The following is a 22739-nucleotide window of genomic DNA, read 5'->3' as shown; positions in this document are numbered from 1 at the left end:
GCGGCCTCCGCGTCAAATTCTGGACTAAAAAACTCACGTGTGAACTCAGCCTTAGAGAAATTACTAGTAATACCCCCAGTATCATATATCCAGTCACAGCTACCCGTATTTTGGACTGGCACCTGAGGCGGTCTCCGTCTCTGGTTCCGTTCCAAAAAACCCAGTGTGAACTTACCCTAAGCCAGTGATTTGCAGTACAGGCATCTAGGAGAATTTATTTTGTGTGTCAGGAGACATCAGGAAATGGAGCACGGGGTGACCCAGGCAGTCTGGGGATTGGTAACTTATGTTAGAATTTTAACTCTATTTTTCTGGGAACCCATTAATAGACTATATGTGACTGAAGGAGACTGAAGGCTTGTTCCTCTGCCTCCCCTGAGGCTGTGAATCTATGTAGAACAGAGTCAGTGACACAGAAAAGGCAGAGCACAGACTTCTGACTCTTTTGCAAACTCAAAATGGGGAACCTGTATACATAATTGTAAGTAACTTTATCAAGCATAGGAAATGTACATAACCTCATTATTTAAAAAAATAAATAAATAAAAATGTCTTTTTGCAGGTACAAATCTGTGTTTCTACTTGGTTATACTCTACAACAGGGGTAGGGAACGTACGGCTCTCCAGCTGTTGCAAAACTACAACTCCCAGCATGCATACTTGTTCTGCTGTTCTTGAAACTCCCATGGAAGTGAATGGAGCATGCTGGGAGTTGTAGTTTCACAGTAGCTGGAGAGCCGAAGGTTCCCTACCCCTGCTCTACAACATTTGATGTGGTGTCATGAGCTATACAAGTTTCTCTTCTTGCTAATCTGTTGTATAACAAAAAAGTAAAGACATTCATAAATTATAGTATTGTCCTGCAAGACTTGAAGAGCATATTTCATTTGTATTTTATAGACCTTTCAGATGGAACCGGTAAAAAGCAACGAAGATGTGTTCAAATTTTTGGTATGTCCTCTTTCATAGGTTACATCTAGTTGTATTAATGTGTAACTTCTTTTTCCAGAAATTAATTCAGAGTGTTCACTAATTTATGCTAGGTTCGCACATGCAAACGTGTTTCCTTTGGGGAGGGTCCACTTGGGGTTCTCTTCGAGCAGAAACATAATCCGCTTAAAAAAGCGTTTACTCTCGGAAACCCACGGACCCCATAGACTATAATGGGGTCTGCCAGGTTTCCTCCTAGTTTCTGCTCGAAAATGGTGGAAAGATGCAGAGAAATAAGTCCTGCTTGCAGGGCTTTTCTCTTCATATTTTTCAAGCTGAACTGGATTTGATCTTGTCTAAAATAATTAATATTTTAGTTTTATGAATTAGATGTAAGTATTTAGTAGACAAAATATGTTTTATTTTGTAGCTATGCTTTTTTTTTTTTTTTTTTTTAACTTTCTTGGGGCCTTATTGAAGGTACACACCCAGCATGTTTCCAGAACTATTAGCTGTCAACCACAGTGAAGAGAAAAAAATGGAGGTGGCTTGTGTTAGGGACTGAATCAACTGACCACTGCAAATTAAAGGCTTGTCCGTGAAGTTTATATTTACTTACCTGATGTGGTGGACTCTTGATGATCGACCGGAGCCTGGTTTTTGGCTCCTGGATTACTCATCCCTCTCCCTCTTTCCCTGATCTCATAAGTAGTTAATTAGTTATGTGCCATAGTATAGTTAGCCAGCCCTCGTAATTACCTGTGAGATCAGGTAAGGATGGAGGGGATGGAGCAATCCAGATTCATAACTCTGGTTCCGATCATGTGACTCACAGCTCAGAACCAGGTTGCAACCCCCGGTCCATCATTAAGAGTCCACCAGAACAGCTAAGTTAATCTAAACTAACAGGACAACCCCTTCAATAGTGGTTTGAAACCATCTAACAAACAATAGATAAAGTAATGCATTGGGTAAAACACTTTGGTTAGCTTAAAGCAAGGGTGTCAAACTCTTTTCCACCAAGGGTCATATCAGTCCGCAGAGGAAGACTTTCTGTGAAAAATGTGATTCTTTTCCTCTGCGGTATTTTCTGAGTGTGGGGCTTTAGCCTTAGAAAACTGTAAACTTTTTACCCTCAGTGGCACTTAAACTTTACAGACCTGTAGTTTCACGGATGACGTTTTGACTTCTTTCAGAATATAAAAAAAAGAGGGCTGTCATATCTTGAAGACTGGTTATCAGCTTTATGGTTATCTTCAAAGGGCCGTTAGTAATTTTGTATAGATGTAGTTATGCCAGTTATATAGCCCATTGCAGGCACTCTTTTGAGGCTGAAGGCAACTTTAATGGGACCCACCAAAAGTAATGTTATTACCTAAATGGAGACACTTACTGTAGTACCCACCACAGATAGTATCCTACTCCCCCCAGATACCATTCAATGCTCTATAGCACTCTATAATTATATTATACTTAAAGTGCAGAGATGCAGCAGATGCGATCTCCTCTAGCACACAGACTTTGTGCTTCTTCTATTTTACTCACGGAACTTTGACCCCTAGTCTATGGTACCGCTAGGAGGAAAATAGAAGACCCATGCAATCTGTGTGGCAGAGGAGGTCCCACCTGCCAAATCATTGTACAGTTCAGAGCATGGGGAAGGGCACCCTAAGATGTCCCTAACACTGTAGGAGGGAAGGGAGTGCAGAGGAGATTTATAAGCCACAGCTAGGGGGCAGACATTAATGCAGCTTTGTACTCACTGACTCCCCATATAGCAGAAGCAGCCCTGCCATAGTGCTCCAGAACACAAAGTCACAGGCCAGATTTGGCCCATGGGCCTTGTGTTTGACAGCTGTGACCTAAAGGGTAAAGTTGAAATGTTGACATACAGCTTGTTACCGGGCAGATTTCTGATTACTGTGCTATCCTGAAACGAGCTGTGCACCTTTGTGCTCATCACATGACCATGGACTGATTTTTATCCACTGCAAGTAAGCACAATGAATGACAACAAGCAGAAATCTAAAAAACCATAAGGCATTGATACAGAAAGTATATTGGGAAATTGTAGAACTTTTTATTATTCAAACGATAACATTTGTTTCATATCTGTCTGAATTATGCTGGAGATGGGAATGGCACTTTAAACTGCCTGCCCTGCCAATACGTATACAACAAAATGGAGTAAATGAGCCAAAAACAGGTGCTTTAACTGTTTGTGGGTACAAGTGGGATGTGTCCAACCTATAACACTTAAGATTTTTCATTAAAGAGGACCTTTCATGTCCTCTAACACTTCTCATGTCAGTTTTAGCAGTATGTGCCCTATTTGCAGACATATCGGTGCCATTAGTTTTTGTACGGATATCCCAGCACTCTTTGGGCGGCCAGCCTTATAGCTCAATGTCATCGCTGGGTGTGAGGAACCCCACTTCCCCCAACAGTACAAGACCACAGAAGTGTACCATCAATGGGAGCAATGATGCTGAGCTGTTGCACCAGCCCATCTTACGATGCGATGCAGAGATTTTGGCACTGATATCTCTAAAATCTGGGCTGATAATGACAAAGCTGACAGAATGCTGAATTCAAGGCACTGCCAGCAATATATAACACGGCCAGTGTTGGAAGACACCAAATGTCTCTATAAAAAAATTAAAAAAAAAAGCATAAATTAAATATATTTATATTTGATTTGTAATCAAAAATAATATATCACCCATTTTTGAATACAGAACAATAGAAATAATCTGAATTCACTGCTGCTTTTTTCTGACATGTATGTAATTGTATCTGCTATGTCAGTTTATACAGGAAATAAGCTGTGATATGCTATGTAATGTGTTACTGTATACAACTCTAAAGTCTATGTCTTGAATGTTTTCTTTTTATTAGAAAACCTTTGCAGTTGCAAATGAGACCGATGTGGCATTTGCAATAAAGATTAAAGAAATGTTCTCAGATGCACTGAGGAAATACAAAGAGACAAAACTGGAAGAAATAGTAAGTCTCCCATTTTTCTTTCATGTTTTAAATCCATGTAAAAAATCCGCTAATTTGTGTTTATACTTATAAAAGGACTCCATTGTTTAATAACTGTCATTTAATGTAACCTTTTTTTTTAATTTAAGGAAAAAAAAAGTTCTGTTCTTGCTATTAATGGGTTAATTAGTTCACTCAAATACCTTTAGCAGTGTTTTGAGTGATTTCTGGGTTTCCTTGGGAGCTCCTGGCATCTTCTGCATTTGTATACAAGGTGTAGCTTTCTTCTGTCTTAGCTAATGCAATGCATCATGGAACTTGTAGGCTTACTCTCACTACTCCCCATACTTTCTCTCACCCCCTCCCTAACCTCCCTAGCTATCCCGCCCACTACTAACCCTTCCCAACTAACTCAAACCCCACTTAACCACCACCCTCCTAACCCCCTCCCCGCAGGTAGCCACCTGTGAACGGCAGAAGAAAGGGCCGGGCGCACCAGAAAATAATGAGGCTAATGATGCCTGATCTTAAATTCTACTATAAATCAATACAGCTTCTCCGTTGGATTGATCTGTGTGCTACTCCCTCCGCTCCCTCTGTGTCCAAAACCCTAGCAACGGCTACGTTCGGTCCTGATGTCCTCTCCTCATTATGGCTTTACGGCACAACAGGCTTTAATGCGAAAAAATTGGATCAACTACTCTTGGGCCTCTGTGACTCCAAACAGAAGTCCCCACTAAGCAGGCCTGGCTGACTAAAGTTTCACAAATCGCACGATTCAAAGAACTGTCTAGTTGGCAAAAACGGTCACATTCCAAGTACAGATCCTCATGGCTGCCCTGGATTAATAGACCCTCTTAGATCGGTTCCTCTCTCTCTTCCACTACTCCTCCCACTCCTCTCAATATCAGGTTCAAAACTTCTTTAGCCTTTCTACTAGCGTTTAATTTGTCTTATCTTACTTACCTTCTTGATCACCTTTACTTTACATATTTCACCTGTTTAATTGTGACTACCTAATTTTCTCTTTTGATTGTCTACTTCTTTATCGACAGTTATTCAATACTTTATGAAGCTGATTGTTTATTGAATATCACATTCTTTTTGAAGTACATTACGGCTTCTTTGTATGTTATGTATGATGTTCATTTTTTAATAAAGAAAAAACTGTTTTCACCCCCCCCCCCCCCAAAAAAAAAAAAAAAAAAAAAAAAAAATAGTTCTCAAGTTCCATATTGAGGATCCTGGGATCTCATTCTCAGTGCTGCTCATGATAGCTCTGCTTACCGGGCCTGGTAGTAATTACCCACCTCTAAGCTGACATTAGTCAAGCTATTCTTGCTATGAGCCATTTGGCTGGATAACAGTGTATTACAGGCAGCTCAAGTGAGATAACAGTGGGGCTTTCACATTTGCATATTCACACATAATAACCACACATGTCTGGTATGACTCCTGGATGAATGAAAAAGATCTCTGGAGAGAATAGGTATCCCACATCACATGCCACAACATATCCAAAGGCCAACCAGAGAGTGGTAGACAATAAGAAGATGAAGATCACCTTGATAGCTTTGTTGCCTTACATCTGATTAATACTGGGGATTGTTAACTTCCTATTTGTTGCTGCTTGGTTGTTTGAGGACTTTTGTTACTTTCCTGTCTTGTGGCAGCGAGTATATAGGTCAATTTAGCTACCTGAGCCTTCCATGTTATCACACCATGGGTGGTTATAAAAGTTTTGTTATTTGTGTATTGCCTGAGGATTCAGTACTGCCCTCACTGATTGATTTCAAAGGATCTGCTTTAATAATATGGCTTTCTGTCCCATCTCCACCTCAATAAGGCCCACACCCTGACTCCTATTTGGTCTGTTTATAATGTTTGGTTTAACTATTCTATATCCTACCCTGTCACACCCCTGGTTTACTAAGTAAGTTTTGAGGATATGTTCTGATATTGTACTGCCAACTCTTTCCTTTTTACCATGATACAGGGGGTATTACTAGTAATTTCTCTAAGGCTGAGTTCACACGTGAGTTTTTTGGTCCAGAATGTGACGCGGAGGCCGCCTTAGATTCCGGAACGAAAAAATGCTACCTGCACCTGGATGCCGGTGCAGTGCATCGGCATTCAGTCGCGGCATTCCGCTCCAGATTAGGCCCAAATGAATGGACCTAGTAGGGAGGGAGGTGTCGCGAGGCGGATGTCCACTGATGAATCAGCCGCGAAATCCGCCTGAAGAAAAGGCATGTCGTAGGTTACAGGCATATGTTATCTCTATTGTATCCTGCCAGGAGCGTCCTGAGAGAACTGAAGGGACGCTCCGCTGCTGAAGCTCCTGTCTGCCGTGCTAGGGGTTGCCGACCCCTTGTCTATCCTATGATTTATTTCTGGTATTTCTTAAGTCTTCTGCATTGGGATTTTACACTTTGTATGTTATTTTGTGCAGAATACACTTTTTAATTAAATAAAACCTTTGAAACTAAACAGAGAATATGAAGCTGCCAATATAGCATAATATACATCATGCACTAATACCTCGTATATTTCCTTTTTTCCTTTGAGATATCTGCAGTAACTATAACTACTGCTAGAGAATACACATAAAGCAGGGACATCAATGATTATACTGAGAATACACTGTATAGAGTAAGGCCTCATGCACACAACTGTGTGTATTGTCAGTATGCTAGTTGTGTTTTTCACATTAAGCACACTGACCCATTATCTTCTATGACCCCATACACATGCCCATGTATTATCAATGGGACCTGGACTCACTGAAGTAAATGAATGTGTAGAGGCACATCATCCATGTTGTCCAACCATGCTGTTGTTGTTCAACAATGGACCTAGCACATGCAAACTATCTTACAAATATAAATCTAAGATGTCATTACTTCTTCTGTTATAGCATATTTCATCAGAATATTATGTTTGTGTTTAGTTTTGCACAGAAGCAGAGCACAGTTCACCTGAGGAAATTATGGAGTCTTCTAATGATCCCAGCAACAATGGTAAGTTTAACACACTGAAGGTTGTATATTTACTTGTATGCATAAATACTATAAGTGAAATAAGTTGTCTTTTTCTTTCCTACAAATGGATGGTAATCAACATTTTCTATATCTCTAGTACAATGCAAAATTCAAAAACAAACCTTTTATTTCTTTTCCTGACAAAAACTTTCCATTTCTTAAATTGAAAAGCTAGGCATGCTGTCATGTTCTCCAGATAATTTTTAGTGGAAAATTATTTTAAATGAGTTTTGTTTGTGTCATTGTCTTCCGGAGATGATTTGAGGGTGGGCCTCCCTATGTGGAAGGGAAACAAGTTATTATTATTGTTTATTTATATAATTATTAATTTAATTAATAATTAATTAATTCCATGGTGCTTTAAATTTGGGGGTTTATATAGCCCTGACCGCGAGGGCTTACAATCTATGAGGGAAGAGAGATAGAGACAGAAGGTGAAGGGGAGACTGTTCAGATGGTGATGTGGTGATAGTAGTGTTATTGGAGGTTCTAGGCCTTCCTGAGTAGGTAATTCTTCAGGGCCCTCTTGAAGCCTGTGATTGTGGGAGTCAGTCTTATGTGTCTTGGTAAGAAGTTCCAGAGTATGGGGGATGCACAGGAGAAATCTTGGAGACTGTTGTGTGAGGGGCGGATGAGAGTAGAGCGGAGTAGGAGGTCTTTGGAGGATATAAGGTTACATGTGGGCAGGTAGCAGGAGATTAGGTTGGAGATATATGGAGGGGACAGGTTGTGGATGGCTTCGTATGTTAACATTAGTAGCTTAAACTCAATACACTGGGCAATGGGTAGCCAGTGAAGAGAAGTGGATGAGAGGAGCAGCTGATAAAGAACGGGGGGCGAGGTGAATCAAGCGAGCAGCACAGTTTAGGGCTCATTCACACAGGGCAAGAGGGGGCACATTTTGATGCCGAATCCACCTCAAAATCCGCCCCCTCACAATAGAGGTCTATGTAGACCTCTAGCGTTCATTTTTTTTGTGCTAGCAGTTTGTTCCCACTCGTGCAAAAAAAGAAGCCAGCTGCCCTTTCTTTAGGCGGATTCCGCAGCTGATTCAGCCACGGCGTCCACCTCGCGACACCTCCCTCCGGACTAGGCCCATTCATTTGGGCCTAATCTGGAGCGGAAATCCGCGATGGGATGCCGTGCACTGCATCGGCATCCCGTTGTGGCAGCCACGACGGAATGTGCATATGCGGAATTCCCTTGTGAACTAGCCCTTAGGATGGACTGGAGGGGGGCAAGGGTGTTTGCTGGGAGTTCATGGAGAATGGTGTTGCAATAATCTAAGCGGGAGATTATGATAGCATGGACTAGTGTCTTAGTAGTTTCTGGGGTGAGGAAGGAGCAGATTTGATGGATCTTCTTGAGTTGAAGGCAGTAGGAAGTAATGAGGGTTTGAACGTGCGACTTGAAGGATAGGTTCAGACCTATGGACTCAGGTCCAGGGTTATGCCAAGGCATCGGACCCGTGGGATAGGGTCAAGTGTGGTTAACTTTGATAGATGGGTCAGGTACGGGGTGATGTGAAGTTGATGAACTCCGTTTTCTCCATGTTGAGTTTGAGAAAGCGGGAGGAGAGAAAGGAGGCTACAGCGACTAAACAGTCTTGAACTTTGGCCAACAGAGAAGTAATGTCTGGTCCAGAGAGGTATAATTGGGCATCGGCATAGCATGTCATCGGTATAGCAATGGTATTGAAAACCATGAGATTCTATGAGTTGGCCTAGGCCGAGGGTGTAGATGGAGAACAGGAGGCCTCCTAGGACGGAGCCTTGGGGGACACCTATGGAGAGAGGTCGTGGTGAGGAGCGAGTGGGAGACGCTGAATGTACGGTTGGTGAGGTATGAAGACATCTAGGAAAGGGCTAGGTCTGCAATTGTGAACTCTCACAAGGGATGAGAGAGTTTCTAGCAAGAGGGAGTGGTCGACTGTGTCAGAGGCAGAGGAGAGGTCAAGGAGGAGGAGGTCAGAGTAATGACGCTTGGCTTTGGTGGTTTGGCGGAGGTGTCGCAAGGGGACTGGGTGATTAACAACCCGTTGTGTAATGTAAGGGGGTCTCTCCAGGCATGATTCATCCCCTCCTTCCAACAACTATGTTCAGCACAGCAACCTTTGGTGGTATCTGGTGGGTTGTAGGAGTCGCCATCCAGCAGCACTTCATGTACTCCAAGTACCCGTCATCCTCTCCATTACACCATGTTTATGTAGATGGTTTATGGGACCTTCCAGCACTGAAGGAGATGTTTGCACTGTCCATGTTACCACTGGCCGGAAAGACAGGCTGCCCAGTGCAATGCTGGAGGCGGGGACACCTTTGAATGCTAGTGTGCATGGAGGTAGCACTAGCAGTAATGGATGAGTTTCTGTAGGGGGGCTTTTGATTACAGCAGGTTGCAGGGTATGGGATCTCTATGCAGCCAGATGAAAGAAATTCCTTAAAGGGGCTCTATCACTGGGAAGGGAGAATAGAGAGATACCGAGCACACTTATAGTGTAGATGGTCTATTATAAATATATAGATGAATTATCTGGTGTTTATGAAAAGAACTCAGGACCTGGTGGCCTCTCACCTGATCGGGTTGTGACTCCGTTCACAACTCCGTTTTCAGCAATATTAGGCTTCGTCAGAGTGAGAGTGGCAGCACGTCTCTATAACACTGGTCAAAAACCAGGAGGATGCACCAATGGAAGAACAAAAGGACGGCGCTCTCAGGTCCAAAGGAATTTATTCAAAAAGAAGATTGCACAACGCAAAAACAGTTGCCGCGTTTCGGGTCGGAACCCTTTATCAAGTGCGTAACTAGTTAAAAACAATAAATATAGTATATGTATAAAAAACATGAATATACAAAGACATAATTTAAAAAACAGATTAGCTTGTCAAAGAAAAAAACAACAGACCACGACGTTATTAGGCAAGAAAATCATTTACCTATAAACCCAGAACCTATAAACAAATCCAAGGTATATTATATGAATTCTGAATTAAGCTCAGGTGATGTATTACACATCATTAGTCATAGACAAACTATTATATATTGATCATATTATTCATACTCGAGATAACTATAGATCCTTAACATCCCATATGTTCAGTGACTATTATTATATTTCATTAGAACAAGATTCCAGCAATAATATTGTCTTACCTTCACTAATCGAGCTTCACTCAAGCTAGGAAGAAATAAACTCTATCCGGAGCGCCTCGGCCTATTTAACCGTACCGCTCCATGTGCCACTTCCGGAGGAAAAAGATGCGGTCCAAGCTGGAACGCATGCTCATTAGCTAGATGTTACGAGCCTTTGTGCAAATTTTTTCGGCAGAATATTCTATCACCACAAGAGCACGGGCACTCCGCCCGCACCAGAGAAACCAACAGTACGGGCTAAGAAAAAACGGTGGTACGACCTATCAAGAGTCGTATAGCTAAATATGCAAATGTGAATAAAAAATAAAATAAAAGGAAGTCATGCGGTTCAACCTGGAACGCATGAACTTCTGCGCATGTGTAAAAGGACAATCTGCTACACGAGTCATCTAAAAGAATTCATAGTGATGATATTTGCCTAGGACGTAACATAAAAGTTTAGAAAATGATTCTAATTAGAAAACATAAAAATCTATATGATTACATTCCTAAAAATATATATATATAAATATAGCCCACCATGTTCATGATATACTCGATATTGGTACATTAAATTTCTATCTGACTATTATACAAATTAAAAATGAAAAATAAATTGAATAATTTAAATAGTTTAAAACATGCATTTCAACCAATTATATAGGCCCTTCCCTAAAAATACACCTTTTAGTTAACAGTATACATTAAGAATGACCAAAAGGATTATACAAGGTAACTCATCTGTTTACATCCTCAGTTGCGATATTTAGGCCCGCTGGATGTAATGTATTAAATTTAAACATCCAGAACATCTCTTTTTTATTTAGCTTACTCAGTCTATCACTATTACCCGGGGGAACCCAGTCAATTGGTGTTACCAAAAATCCGCTGAAGCTTTTGTTGTGATGTTCAGCTGCATGTCGCGACACACTATGTTTCATGTAACCGTTTGTGACATTCGAGCGATGCTTGTTGATACGCTCGCTTAATTGTCTAGATGTTCTGCCTATATATTGGAGGCCACACGGGCATTCCAATAAATATATTACAAATGACGAAGTACAATCAAGATGGTATTTTAATCTAAAAATTTTGTTGGTAGTGAAGCTACTAATCTCACATACTTTATTTCTAATTGATCTGCAGCACTTGCATCTATTACGGTTACAACGGAAACTCCCTCCGGAGGAGGTATTAGTTGTTACGGAGGTTGTATTGGATGACCGTAATTTACTGGGCGCTAGAATACTTTTGAGCGTTCGTGCCCTTCTAAAGGTGAATTTGGGTCTTATAGGAATAACCTTTTTAAGAAAAGGGTCATTCTGTAGGACTGGCCAATGTCTCATAATAATATCTTTGATCTGTTGATGAGATGAACTAAAGGCCGTTATGAAATTCAGTTCATACTCATTAGTTTTCACAGATTGTCTTGGAGCAAGACATTCCTGTTGGTTGAATCCGCTTGCTCTATGGTATGCAGCTTCAATCATTTTAACAGGGTACCCTTTTTCTCTATCACTGGGAAGTCATTTTTAACTGATCGTATCTTTGCATAGCCTTTAGAAATGCTATTCCACACCTACCTTTAGTATGTAGATTGCCTCAGTAGTTTCTGAATAAGTCCGTTTTTATTCATATGCTAATGAGCTTCCAGCCAGCACAGGAAGTTCTCAGCAGCACTCGTCCCTGCTATTATCTCCTGTGTGTGTGTGCAAACAGGAAGCTGAGTCATCAGCAGCAACCTGTGCTGTATACACCATAGGAAACAATGCCAAAGGCGGTGCACAATGCATCGTGCACCAGTCTAATTAGCATATGAATAAAAATGGACTTAATCAGAAACTACAGAGGCAATTTACATACTAAAGATAGGTGTGGAATAGCCTTTCTAAAGGCTATGATTAGTTAAAAATGTCTTTTCCCAATGATAGAGTCCCTTTAATATTTTGGAAGAGGTGCAGGAGTAGTCTTGATGGTCTTACCTTTTAGTTTAGCTGTGTTGAGGATCTTTCTGTATTTCATTATTCGTGGGGTAGACTATCTCTCCAGGCCAGGAATCAGAGCTGAAAGCACATTCGTCCTCATTCCATCATAGCCAAGTCATTTCCCATCAAAAGGCTATATTTTTATGCAAACTTTGCTGGGTTTTTTGTTTTTTGTTTTTTTTTTTTGCTTTTTTTTTGAGCCACAGACAGTATTGCTTCTTTTATATTCCCTTTTCCTTTTGAAGACACTCTTGACTTTGGCTCCAAAATGCAGCAAAATCTGTAACAAAACATAGCTTTCCACAACTTCTTGGTCTAAGGATGGAAACACACATGTAGATTTTGATGCAGATTTTTGGCCAAAGCCATAATGGGATCCAGTAGTAAAGAATGCTGTTGATTTACATTCACCATTCAGTTTGAATCCACGTGTTGGCTTAAAAAAACAAACCCATCAAGAAACCCACATGTGTGTTTCCAGCTTACAAGTAGTATAAAGCTTATCATTATGCTTCCAATCCTTTTAGGAATTTTACGTTTTTAGTAAACAGTAAAAGTGGATCCATCGAAAACATCTTAAACTTCTCTGTTTCAGAACAGATAAATTCTTGTATACCTCAATCAACAACGAGTGAATGTGTGAGAATTCATTCAGGCCCAGGTTCTCCAGCCAATGCATCACCAATACAGTTTGTCGCCAATCCCACATCTTCTACATACTGTCAGCTAGACTCGCCTGTCATAAACCCATCAGGTAATCCAGATGCTTCATCAACTGGTTCAAGATCACCAACAAATGTTTTTAAGGCGTTAGATACCTCAACCTCAAACCAGCCATTTGCAACAAACTCCACAGATGACAGTAAGTGACATAATAAACAAACAACTTAAAACAGGGATATGTTTATAATGCATTCATATGGGCATCGGGTTAGTCCATCCTTCTAACCTGTTGCAGGACCAGAAGAATGGAATAATAGTCTAATGATGGACATGAAGAGCTCTTGAGGGACTCCCTCAAAGTTGGGGTTGCAAAACTTTTTCATCTGGGATTTCTGACAGATCTGTGATGGATACACACCCAACACTGATGTGATTGCAGCTTTAGCTGTCTCCAAAGCTGGGAACAGCAGTCTTATGAGCCGTGCCTCCCTGTATGTTATTATCCTGTTCTCATTGGGTATATAGAGGAGAAAATGTCAGTAAGGAAAATTTGAGTAACCGATGACTTTCATGAATTCTTTGGCTAATACATGCGTTCATTTGTTTTATTTTTAATTCAACTGTTTTTCTTTTGTTTGTTTTTTTCTCTCAGACCCGTGTTCAGCTACTGAAACAGATCTGTTGATGGAAAGTGAAAGCTGTGTTACTGCCGAAGCAGATTGCAGTGATGATGATGTATAGACTATGTACATGTGTATAGAAGCCGTAATAACTCATTAAAAAAAAAAGGCCACTACAGATCACTTTTGTAATAGTGGTATAATTAAAGTACAGTACAGTTTTAGCATCACTCTTGCTGTAAAAAAAAAAATAAAAAAATTGACCCTTAATCCATATGAAAATGACCTGCTACCTGTTGAATCCTCATGTCTAGGGCCCCAAATACATTGTGCAGTCGTGTTGATTTTGCTGCTTTTTTTCTGCACTGTATCACACCATGTCTTACACTTACATTTGACAGAACAGTCTGTACCTACATCACAGACATATCAAAGTGTGCTTATAAAGTAGTATATAACTAACACACTCCTTGAAAAAAACTAAATATATACAGCACAGTATATGCATTTTTGCATATAACTGTACCCATACAGCCAACTACCCTTTTTTTTTTTTTTTTTTTTTTAGTAATCACATTGATGCTTTATACATGAGCCATATATTTAGCTTCAAACATGTAAGTGGATTCCATGAAAGACATGAAAGAAAACAATTTCCAAAAGTGTTCTTGTTTAAAGGTTTTTTTTTTTTTTCCATTGTAGAATCCTACCATGTTTTGGGATTTAAATATGTAGCTTGCCGAAACAGTAATTTCTCCTGATGAATAAAGCTTCTGTGTTTTTTTTTGTAGTTTTGTCTGCAGTACTATGTATGCTTCACTCTACAATACTGCTTTCTTTTTTCTTTTTTTTTTTTAAATGCCAATTACCTTCAGTGACTGTGAATAAACTTTTCTATTCAACAGATTTTTCTAAAGTTTTTGTAAACAATGATACATATGAAAAAAAAAATTAGTTTAAGGGAATGTATCATACACTTACATCTTAGTTTTATGAGTTTTTATTATTTTAAAAATGTTGTAAATGTGTTGCAAAATCCTACAAAATCTGTGTGAAAGCAACTTTTAAAATTACTATACTTGTTATATTGTGTAGACTGTAAAGCAGGGTATGTGTGGTTTGACAGCTGTAGTGAATGAGACTAAACGGACAGATATTCAGTAGGCACCGAAAGCAAAGTACTCTCTTCTAGAGAAAAAAATACAAAATTCCATCACTCTACGGAAGTAAAACTTGCCAGTTACTGAACCTCCAAGCAAGGATTTTCTTATTCAGCTACCTAACATGACTTTCAAACTCTGGTCCCAGAAGTTAAGCAAACCTGTGAGGTTGCCTTTGAGGTGGTACTTTGCAATCTGAAATAAAGATCCCTTGTAGTTTTATTGAATGGGGCTCATGTCTCAAATTCTTGGTAAAGTAAGTAATTTAGAAGTTAGGGGGTTTAGGGGTGTTCAGCTTAGTGTAGCAAGATCATTTTATCTTGGACAACCCCTTCACACCATGCCCTCTCTCCTGCCTCCCAATGCAAAGAAAACCCACCTAAGGGCATTCATACTGTGAGCCTTGTTGCTTAGTTTTCGTACAAACTATAGCAGCAAGTGTGAGTACTGCGGTGCTATCCCATTGAAATCAATGGGGTAAATAAAACAGGACAGCTATCGATCTTTTGGATGGGAAATTCTCAGTCCCTAATAAACTTATTATATTATAAAGTTTTTACTGTTGAACTGATAGCCAGATTGACTGCTGTCCTTAATTCCTTTTTGAGCTTTATCCATATGGTCTTCCCTGCTACGCTTTTAGTTGCCCTTTGTGTGAAACCCAGCAAAAACCATTACACAGTAAAAATTACAAACCTATAGTTTTACTAAACGCCTTCATTAAACTATATACTAACATCCTGGCCACCCTCCTAAATTCTGTTTCCCTCCCTCCTTCTTCCAGACAAATCATGTAGTCCATGCTGTTACTTCATTCTCTTATATAGCGCCATCATATTCCACAGCGTTTTACAGATATTGCCAATACTGTTATTGAACTTTAATGCAGAGGTTAACTGCCTAAGTTGGCATTTATGTTTGCACATTTGCCTTTACTCTTCTGCAGCTAATAAGCTTCCTCATGATACCTCCTTTGTTTTTAATAATGTTTATCTTAAAGGGGTATTCCCACGTCGCATACTCACCAGTCTTCACTGCTGTAAAATCTTTCTTCCTGGTTTCTTGCATCATTTGGTGGGCGGGGTTTCACATGCAACCTGCCGTTTACCTCCACCCCCAAATTAGTGTGTAGCTCCGCCCACCCATATAGGACTATGAAGTACAGGCAGCAGCAACTCCATTCTGTGTTACATACAGAGCCTGCCTGTCTCTGCCATAATGAACACAATTGAATTAGCTAGCCTGATAACTGGGAGAACAGAAGACGAGTTCACAAATGAAAACAGCTCCTCTCCCCTATCTGAGTGCAGGGCGCTAGGTCACGTGGTGTACACACAGGAATAGCTAGAAAAACAGGCTCGCTCCTGTGCACTGAGAGCAGGCAGATACATCACTTGACTTTTCAGCAGATAAGTCAAGGGCTGTGTCAACAATGAATTGAATAAAGTAAGATAGTGGACAAACAAAGCAGTTTTGCTGAAGCAGTGTATTTAGGAAAAGTCTTACATCCACATTAACAAGCAGTATAGATAGGATCCTTGTGATGGGACAACCCCTTTAATGGTACCAGATAGTGGTACAGATTATCCCTTCTGCTATTCCTTAACCGCTTCACGACGGCTGACTGTATATAAACGTCGGCGCGGCTTGGGCTCTGTGCCGCGCCGACGTTTATAAACTGACCCTTTTAAAATGGGGATCGGGTCTCCCCGAGGGTCCGGAGCTCCGTGGACCTAGCGCTAATAGCTGCTGGGGTCCACGGAGACATGATCAGGACCTGATAGATTCAGGTCCCTATCATGTAGCAGCCATGTCAGGGAAAGTTTGTTGCAGTAACAAACTTTCCCTGACATGAGATGCCGCCCGCAGGTAAATGGTCCTGTGGGCGGCATCGTGAGCAGGTGTTAGCTATATGTTATAGCTAACACTGTGCCCGATGTACTCCGATTGGAGCTGGTGTCCGATCGGAGTTTAACCCCTTCAGTTCCGTGGTCAAACATGATCACGGCACTGAAGCGGTTCTGCGATGTTATTGGCACCCCCCGCGGGGAGATCGGGGGGTGCCGATATGTAAAACATGCACCCTGGGGTCTAACCAGTGACCCCAGGCTGCATGAGCCCTCGTTACCTGGTTGACCCTGCCAGGTACTAAGGAAGCCAAGCGATGCGTCTACATCGCTTGGCTTCCTGTTACAGACCGGAGACACGTGCAGCCTGTGTCTCCAGCCTGATTGATTCAGCAATGAATTCATTGCAGAATCAAGTGTCCTAAAAGAGACACACAAAAAAAAGTGAAAAATAAATAAAGTGTTTGAAAAAAATTAATAAAGTTATAAAGCCCCAAAAATTCATTTTTATTCAATAGAAAATGAATTATATATAAAAAAAAAAACCTAAAAATTAATAAAAACAATGCATATCTGGTACCGCCGCGTCCGTAACAATCTGTACAATAAAACATAATATTTAATGTACATGGTGAACGTCGGGAAAAAAAAAATGGAAAAAACCGGTCGGAAGTAGTGATTTTTCGCCATCTCACCTAAAAAAAAAAAAAGAAATGCTATAAAAAGTGATCAAAAAGTCATAATCGCCCCACAACAGTGCCAATAAAAAGCACAGGTTGTCCCGCAAAAACTAAGCCCTCAAAAAACACTGTCAACCGAAAAATAAAAATGTTACGCCTCTCAGAAGATGGCGATGCAAAAATCACTGATTTTGTCCCCAAATGTGTTTTTGTTCTGCAGAATTAGTATCGCATAAAAAAATATAAATGAGTTATCGCCGTAACCGTACCGACCCGCAGAATAAAGGCTACGTTACTTATACTGTACACTGCATGCTGTAACCGTACTGACCCGCAGAATAAAGATCACATATTACTTATAAGGTACGCTGCATGGCGAAAAATTAAAAAGGTAAAACGCAATGCCAGAATTGATTTTATTTTTTTTTTAAATCCAGCAAAAAAAAGTTAATAAAATGTATTCAATAAGTTGTTAGGCACCCAAAAATGGTGTCATTACAAAATGCATCTCATCCCGCAAACAACAAGCCCTTATATGGCCACGTCACCAGGAAAATATAGAAATTATAGCATCTAGTATTGTGAAGACAAAAAAAAACCCAAATCACCAAATCATTAGAACACAACTGGCTGCGGCAGGAGGGGAATATATAAGCTGTGCGAGCGGATATCAGGGGACACCCCAGATTTACAGCTTATGAGGGAACAGACACCAGAAATGACCCCCAAAGTGACCCCCAGAGTGACTCCCCCAATCATAGGAGCTACTGGGACATAGTAGGGAATTTGGTGTCTGCAATGTTCTCCGCACAGCTTACATATTCCCTCTTCGCCATCCGCTGTGCAGTCACGTCTGGGACACTAATACTCACTACACCCCCTGATAAATTCTTTGAGGGGTGCAGTTTTCAAAATGGGGTCACTCCTTTGGGGAATCCACTTTTCTGGTACCTTACAGGCTCTACAAACATGACATGGCGTCCAGATACCAAACATCTGAATCTGTACTCCAAAAGCCGCATCGCCCTCCTTCCCTTTTGAGCCCTGCTGTGTGCCCAAACTGCAGTTTATGCCACATGTATGACACATGTATGACACTGGTGTACCCGGGATACCGTACGCAATGCCATATGTGGGTATAAACTGATATAGGGGCACAGCCGGACACAGAAGGGTTGTTTGGTTTTTGGAGCGCAGACGGTTTGGTTTTTGGATGCCACGACACTTTTGCAGAGCTGAAATGCCCGTAAAGTGGAATCCCTTGATATGAAACCTTATTTTGGAAACTACACCCCTGAAGGGTTTATCCAGGGGTACAGAGAGCATTTTTAACCCCCAAGTGTTGCTATAACTTATTATCCATAAATGAATACGAAGCTGATTGTGAAAGGTAAAAATAATTTTTTCCAGGAATACGTCATTTCAGTGCCTAATATTTTGTGCCCGACTTGTATCAGAGATGAACGCTCTAAAAGCTGTTGTGCCCGGGATAAATCCCATCAGTGGGGTAGTGTCCAAAATGCGGTGACATGTCTGCGGATTCCACTTTATTGGCAATTCAGGGGCTTTGCAAAAGTGGCATGGTGTCCTAAAACCAAACTGTGCTCCAAAAACCAAAATAGCGCTCCTTCCCTTCTGTGCCCGGCTGTGCCCAAACAGCCGATTCTACCCACATATGGCATTACATACGTTATCCGGGGTACACCAGTGTCATACATGTGGGCATAAACCGCCATTTGGGTACACAGCAGGGCACAGATGTGAAGGAGCGATATGTACATTTGGAGTGCAGATTTAGATTGTTGGTGTTTGGACACCATATCATATTTGCAGAGACCCTAAAAATGCCCTTACAAAATGGGGTCACTTCTTGGGGAATTCCAGTTTACTGTTGCCTCCAGGGCTCTACAAAAACAACATGGCGCCCAGAGGGTTCCTCTAAATCTGCACCCCAAAAGCTAAAAAGCGCAGTGCTCCTTCCCTTCTGAGCCCTGCTCTGTGCCCAAGTAGCAGTTTACACCCACATATATAATTTTTTGCCCCTTAGGATGGCTCTTTAATAGTTTTAGGAGTGCAGGTCTCTGACAACACAAAGTGGGTGCAATGTATTGGGCGCCGAAATGGCTGATTTCTTTAAAAATCTCAATTTTCATTTTGTACGTTAATTTTTGGGAAGAATTTTTAGGCTCAAAATGATAATACGCCTTGATACATTCTTTGATGGGTGTAGTTTTTAAAATGGGGTCACTTTTGAGGGGTTTCTATTGTATTGATACTTTAGGGGCTCAACAAATGCGACATGGCACCTGAAAACTATTCCAGCAAAACCTGCTCTCCAAAACCCAAATAGCGCTCTTTCCGTTCTGAGCCCCACCATGTACCCATACAGCAGATTATGGCCACATATGGAGTATTGCCGTGTTCAGGAGAAATTGTGTAACAAGATGTGGGGGGCTTTTTCTCTTTTAACCCCTTGTGAAAATAAAAACTTTGGAGATAAAGGGACATTTTAGTAATTTTTAACCTACACATCCTAAGGTTAGTAAAATCTGTGAAACGGCTATAGGGTCAAAATGCTCATTGTACCCCTCAATGAATACCTTAAGGGGTCTAGTTTATAAAATGGGGTCATTTGTGGGGGTTTTCAATTGTTTTGGTAACTCAAATCTTGTTTGAATGCGCAATGGGCCTGAAACATTTAGAAGCAAAAATTATGTCTTTGAAATCCAGTTGGTGCTCCCTTCTTTTTGGGCCCTAACGTGCGTCCGTACATAGGATTAAGGCCACAAAGTGTACATTTTTGAACACAGGAGAAATGGGGTAATCTATTTTGGGGTGTTTCTCTTCATTTTCATGCATTATGGGGAAAAAAAACTGCCTTTAAAAATGACACTTGTGTAAAAAATATGATTTTTTTTTGTTTGACGCAAATTTTTTCAAAACCTATGGAGTCAAATTATTCATTATACCCCTCAAAGAATAACTCACGGGGTCTAGTTTCTAAAATGGGGTCACAATTTGGAGGTTTCTACTATTTGGGCACCTTGAGGGCACTGCAAATGGGACATGGTGCTTGATCATGATTCCAGCAAAATCTGGCCTCCAAAACCCAATTAGCGCTCTTTCCGTTCTGAGTGCTGCCATGTGTCCGTATATCAGTATACCAGAACATATGGGGTATTGTTGCATTCAGTAGAAATTGTGTAGCAAAATGTGGGTTGCAATTTCTCCTTTACCCCCTTTTGAAGATGGAAAATTGGGGGCTAAAGTGACATTATATCAGAAAAAAAATAATTTTAAATTTTCATGTCTCAATGGTAAAAAAAATCTGTGAAACACCCGTAGGGTCAAAGTGCTCACTATACCCCTGGATACATTCCTTGAGGGGTCTAGTTTTCAAAATGGTGTCATTTTGGGGGGGTTTCCACTGTTCTGGCACTTCAGGGGCTCTGCAAATACGACATGGTGCCTGAAACAGATTCCAGCAAAATCTGCCCTCCAAAATCCCAATAGCGCTCCTTCTGTTCTGGACCCTACAGTGTGCCCATACATCATTTAACTTTCTCACATGGGACGGTTTCATGCTTGGGGGAAATTGCTTAATAGAATTTAGAATGCGTTTTCTCCTTTAACACGTTGTGAATGTGTAAATTCTAGGGTTAAATGAATATATTAGTGAAAAAAAAATTAAATTGTAAATTTGACCTCTATTTTGTTTTAATTGCCGTGAAATGCTGAAAGGGTTAAGAAACTTCCTAAATGCAGTTATGAATTCTTCCAGGAGTGTAGTTTTTAGAATGGGGTGATTTATGGGGGTTTATATTAGAGAGGCCTTTCAAGACTGGTCCCTTGAAAAATGTGTGTTGGAAAGATTCTTACAAATTTGGAAAATTACTGCTTGACTTTTAAGCCTTATAACATCTGAAAAAAATGAAAGGGCAATTAAAGTTTGATGCCAATATAAAGCAGAGATATGGTAAATTAAATTTATGAAGTAGTTTGGGTAGTATGACATTCTACATGAAAGGCATGCAATTTCAAAGTTTGAAAACTGCATTTTTTTCAAAATTTTCACCAAATTTCCTATTTTTTCATAATAAAAGACAAAACATATTGACCAAAATGTACCACTGACATGATGTACAATGTGTCACGAGAAAACAATCTCAGAATCACCATGATAAGTTAATGCATCTCAAAGTTATTACCACATAAAGTGACATGTCAGATTTGAAAAATGAGGCCTGGTCATTTAGGTACTTTTAGGCTCTGTCTTGAAGAGGTTAAGTCACTTGCACCATCCCTTCGTGCTCACCCTGATGTGAGAAGCACTGCAGTGCTTGGGGAGAAGTTTAAGCTTTCCTTATTTACAGACCTCCTGCTAACAGTAGTAGTAAAAAGAATAGCAGAGTTTGAAAAAGTCAGTTAGAATAGGAAATGTTACAGATTCAGTTCCAAATCAAAATTAACAAAATGTATCTAGTTTGTGCTAATCCTTTACAGAAAGTAAGGAAAAATATTAGGGCTCATTCACACTACGTATACGGCAGTTTACTCTGAATGTAAAACACGTTCAGAATAAGCGGCGTATAAAGCAGTTCCATTCATTTCTATGGGAGCCGGAATAAGAGCGCTCCCCATAGAAATGAATGGGCTGCTTCTTTCACTACGAGCACTCCCATTGAAGTGAATGGGAAGCGCTGCGTGTATGGCTCGGCATGAGCCTCATGTAATGGGCTGCAGCCAGTAAGCACGGCAGGGAAAAACCATGGTGGTTATACGGAAATCACCAGTGTTTCCATAGTTATAACTGACATGCTGCAATGCTCAGCTGCCCAGGACACACCATCCACTAGTAGTCCCCGGGAGGCAGGGACAACATGCATCATACATAACTATTGTATAATGCTATGAGTCCTTCTCTCAACGTAATGTGCAGGCTGAGAAATCCGACATTCACGCAGAGTGAATCTCACATCAAAGTGGTATGAAAGTCTTACTATTAGGGCTAGTTCACACGTGGGCAAAGGGGAGGTTTTTGACAGCGGAATTCGCTTCAAAAACCTCTCCTTTAACATGGTGGTCTATGTAGACCACTAGCTTTTTTTTTTTTCCTTCTAGCGTTTTCCGCCTGAAGAAGCGACATGACATTTCTTCAGGCGGAAAACGCCTGAAGAATTGCATAGAAGTGAATGGGAGGCAAAAACCGCGCGGTAAAAAACCGCGCGGTTTTTTGCACACAAAACCGCGCGGTTTTTTGCAAAAAAACGCGCGGTTTTTGCCTGCAGTTTCTATAGCACATATAGGAAAAAAAAAACCTAGCAAAAACCGCGTCAAAAACCTCGTCAAAAACCGCGTGGAATGCAAAAAACAGCGTCAAAAAAACTCCTCGAGGTTTTTTACCTCGCACAAATAAGCTAGGCGGTTTTCACGTGTGAACTGACCCTTACAGTTCTGTGCTGTGGACAGAGTTTCACATCCGAACTCAGTAGTCAAAGCATTGATAGGAGTTTTCTGGGACTGTGATATTAAATTACCATACTAAAGATAGATCATTCAAATGTGACGGTTTTAGGGTTTGGGTTTTTTTCAAGCACTGCAAACTACCATAGCAACTAATGGGAAATCATTATTAACAAACAATAGTTTTACTTAAAATGAGACTCCTGACCTACTTTGAGTCTAACCCCCATCAAAAT

At 40.6% G+C, this 22739-nt stretch overlaps 1 protein-coding gene across 2 annotated transcripts in view; it reads left to right on the top strand.

The window, feature by feature from the left end:
- LOC142200578 (uncharacterized) overlaps positions 1 to 14157 on the top strand; it is a 91654-nt gene extending 77497 nt beyond the window's left edge. For both annotated transcript variants that reach the window (XM_075271024.1, XM_075271025.1), the window contains 5 exons: positions 901 to 951; positions 3829 to 3936; positions 6866 to 6935; positions 12666 to 12932; positions 13386 to 14157. In XM_075271024.1, coding sequence (XP_075127125.1) covers positions 901 to 951; positions 3829 to 3936; positions 6866 to 6935; positions 12666 to 12932; positions 13386 to 13474 — 585 coding nt within the window. In that variant the 3' untranslated portion in view covers positions 13475 to 14157. The remainder of the gene's footprint in view (positions 1 to 900; positions 952 to 3828; positions 3937 to 6865; positions 6936 to 12665; positions 12933 to 13385) is intronic.
- Positions 14158 to 22739: the final 8582 nt, after the last annotated feature.

This window comes from Leptodactylus fuscus, chromosome 4, assembly GCF_031893055.1.
Source record: "Leptodactylus fuscus isolate aLepFus1 chromosome 4, aLepFus1.hap2, whole genome shotgun sequence".
Lineage (NCBI taxonomy): Eukaryota > Metazoa > Chordata > Amphibia > Anura > Leptodactylidae > Leptodactylus > Leptodactylus fuscus.
The sequence above is the reverse complement of the archived record's forward strand: the minus strand, read 5'-3'. Positions and strand labels throughout refer to the sequence as shown.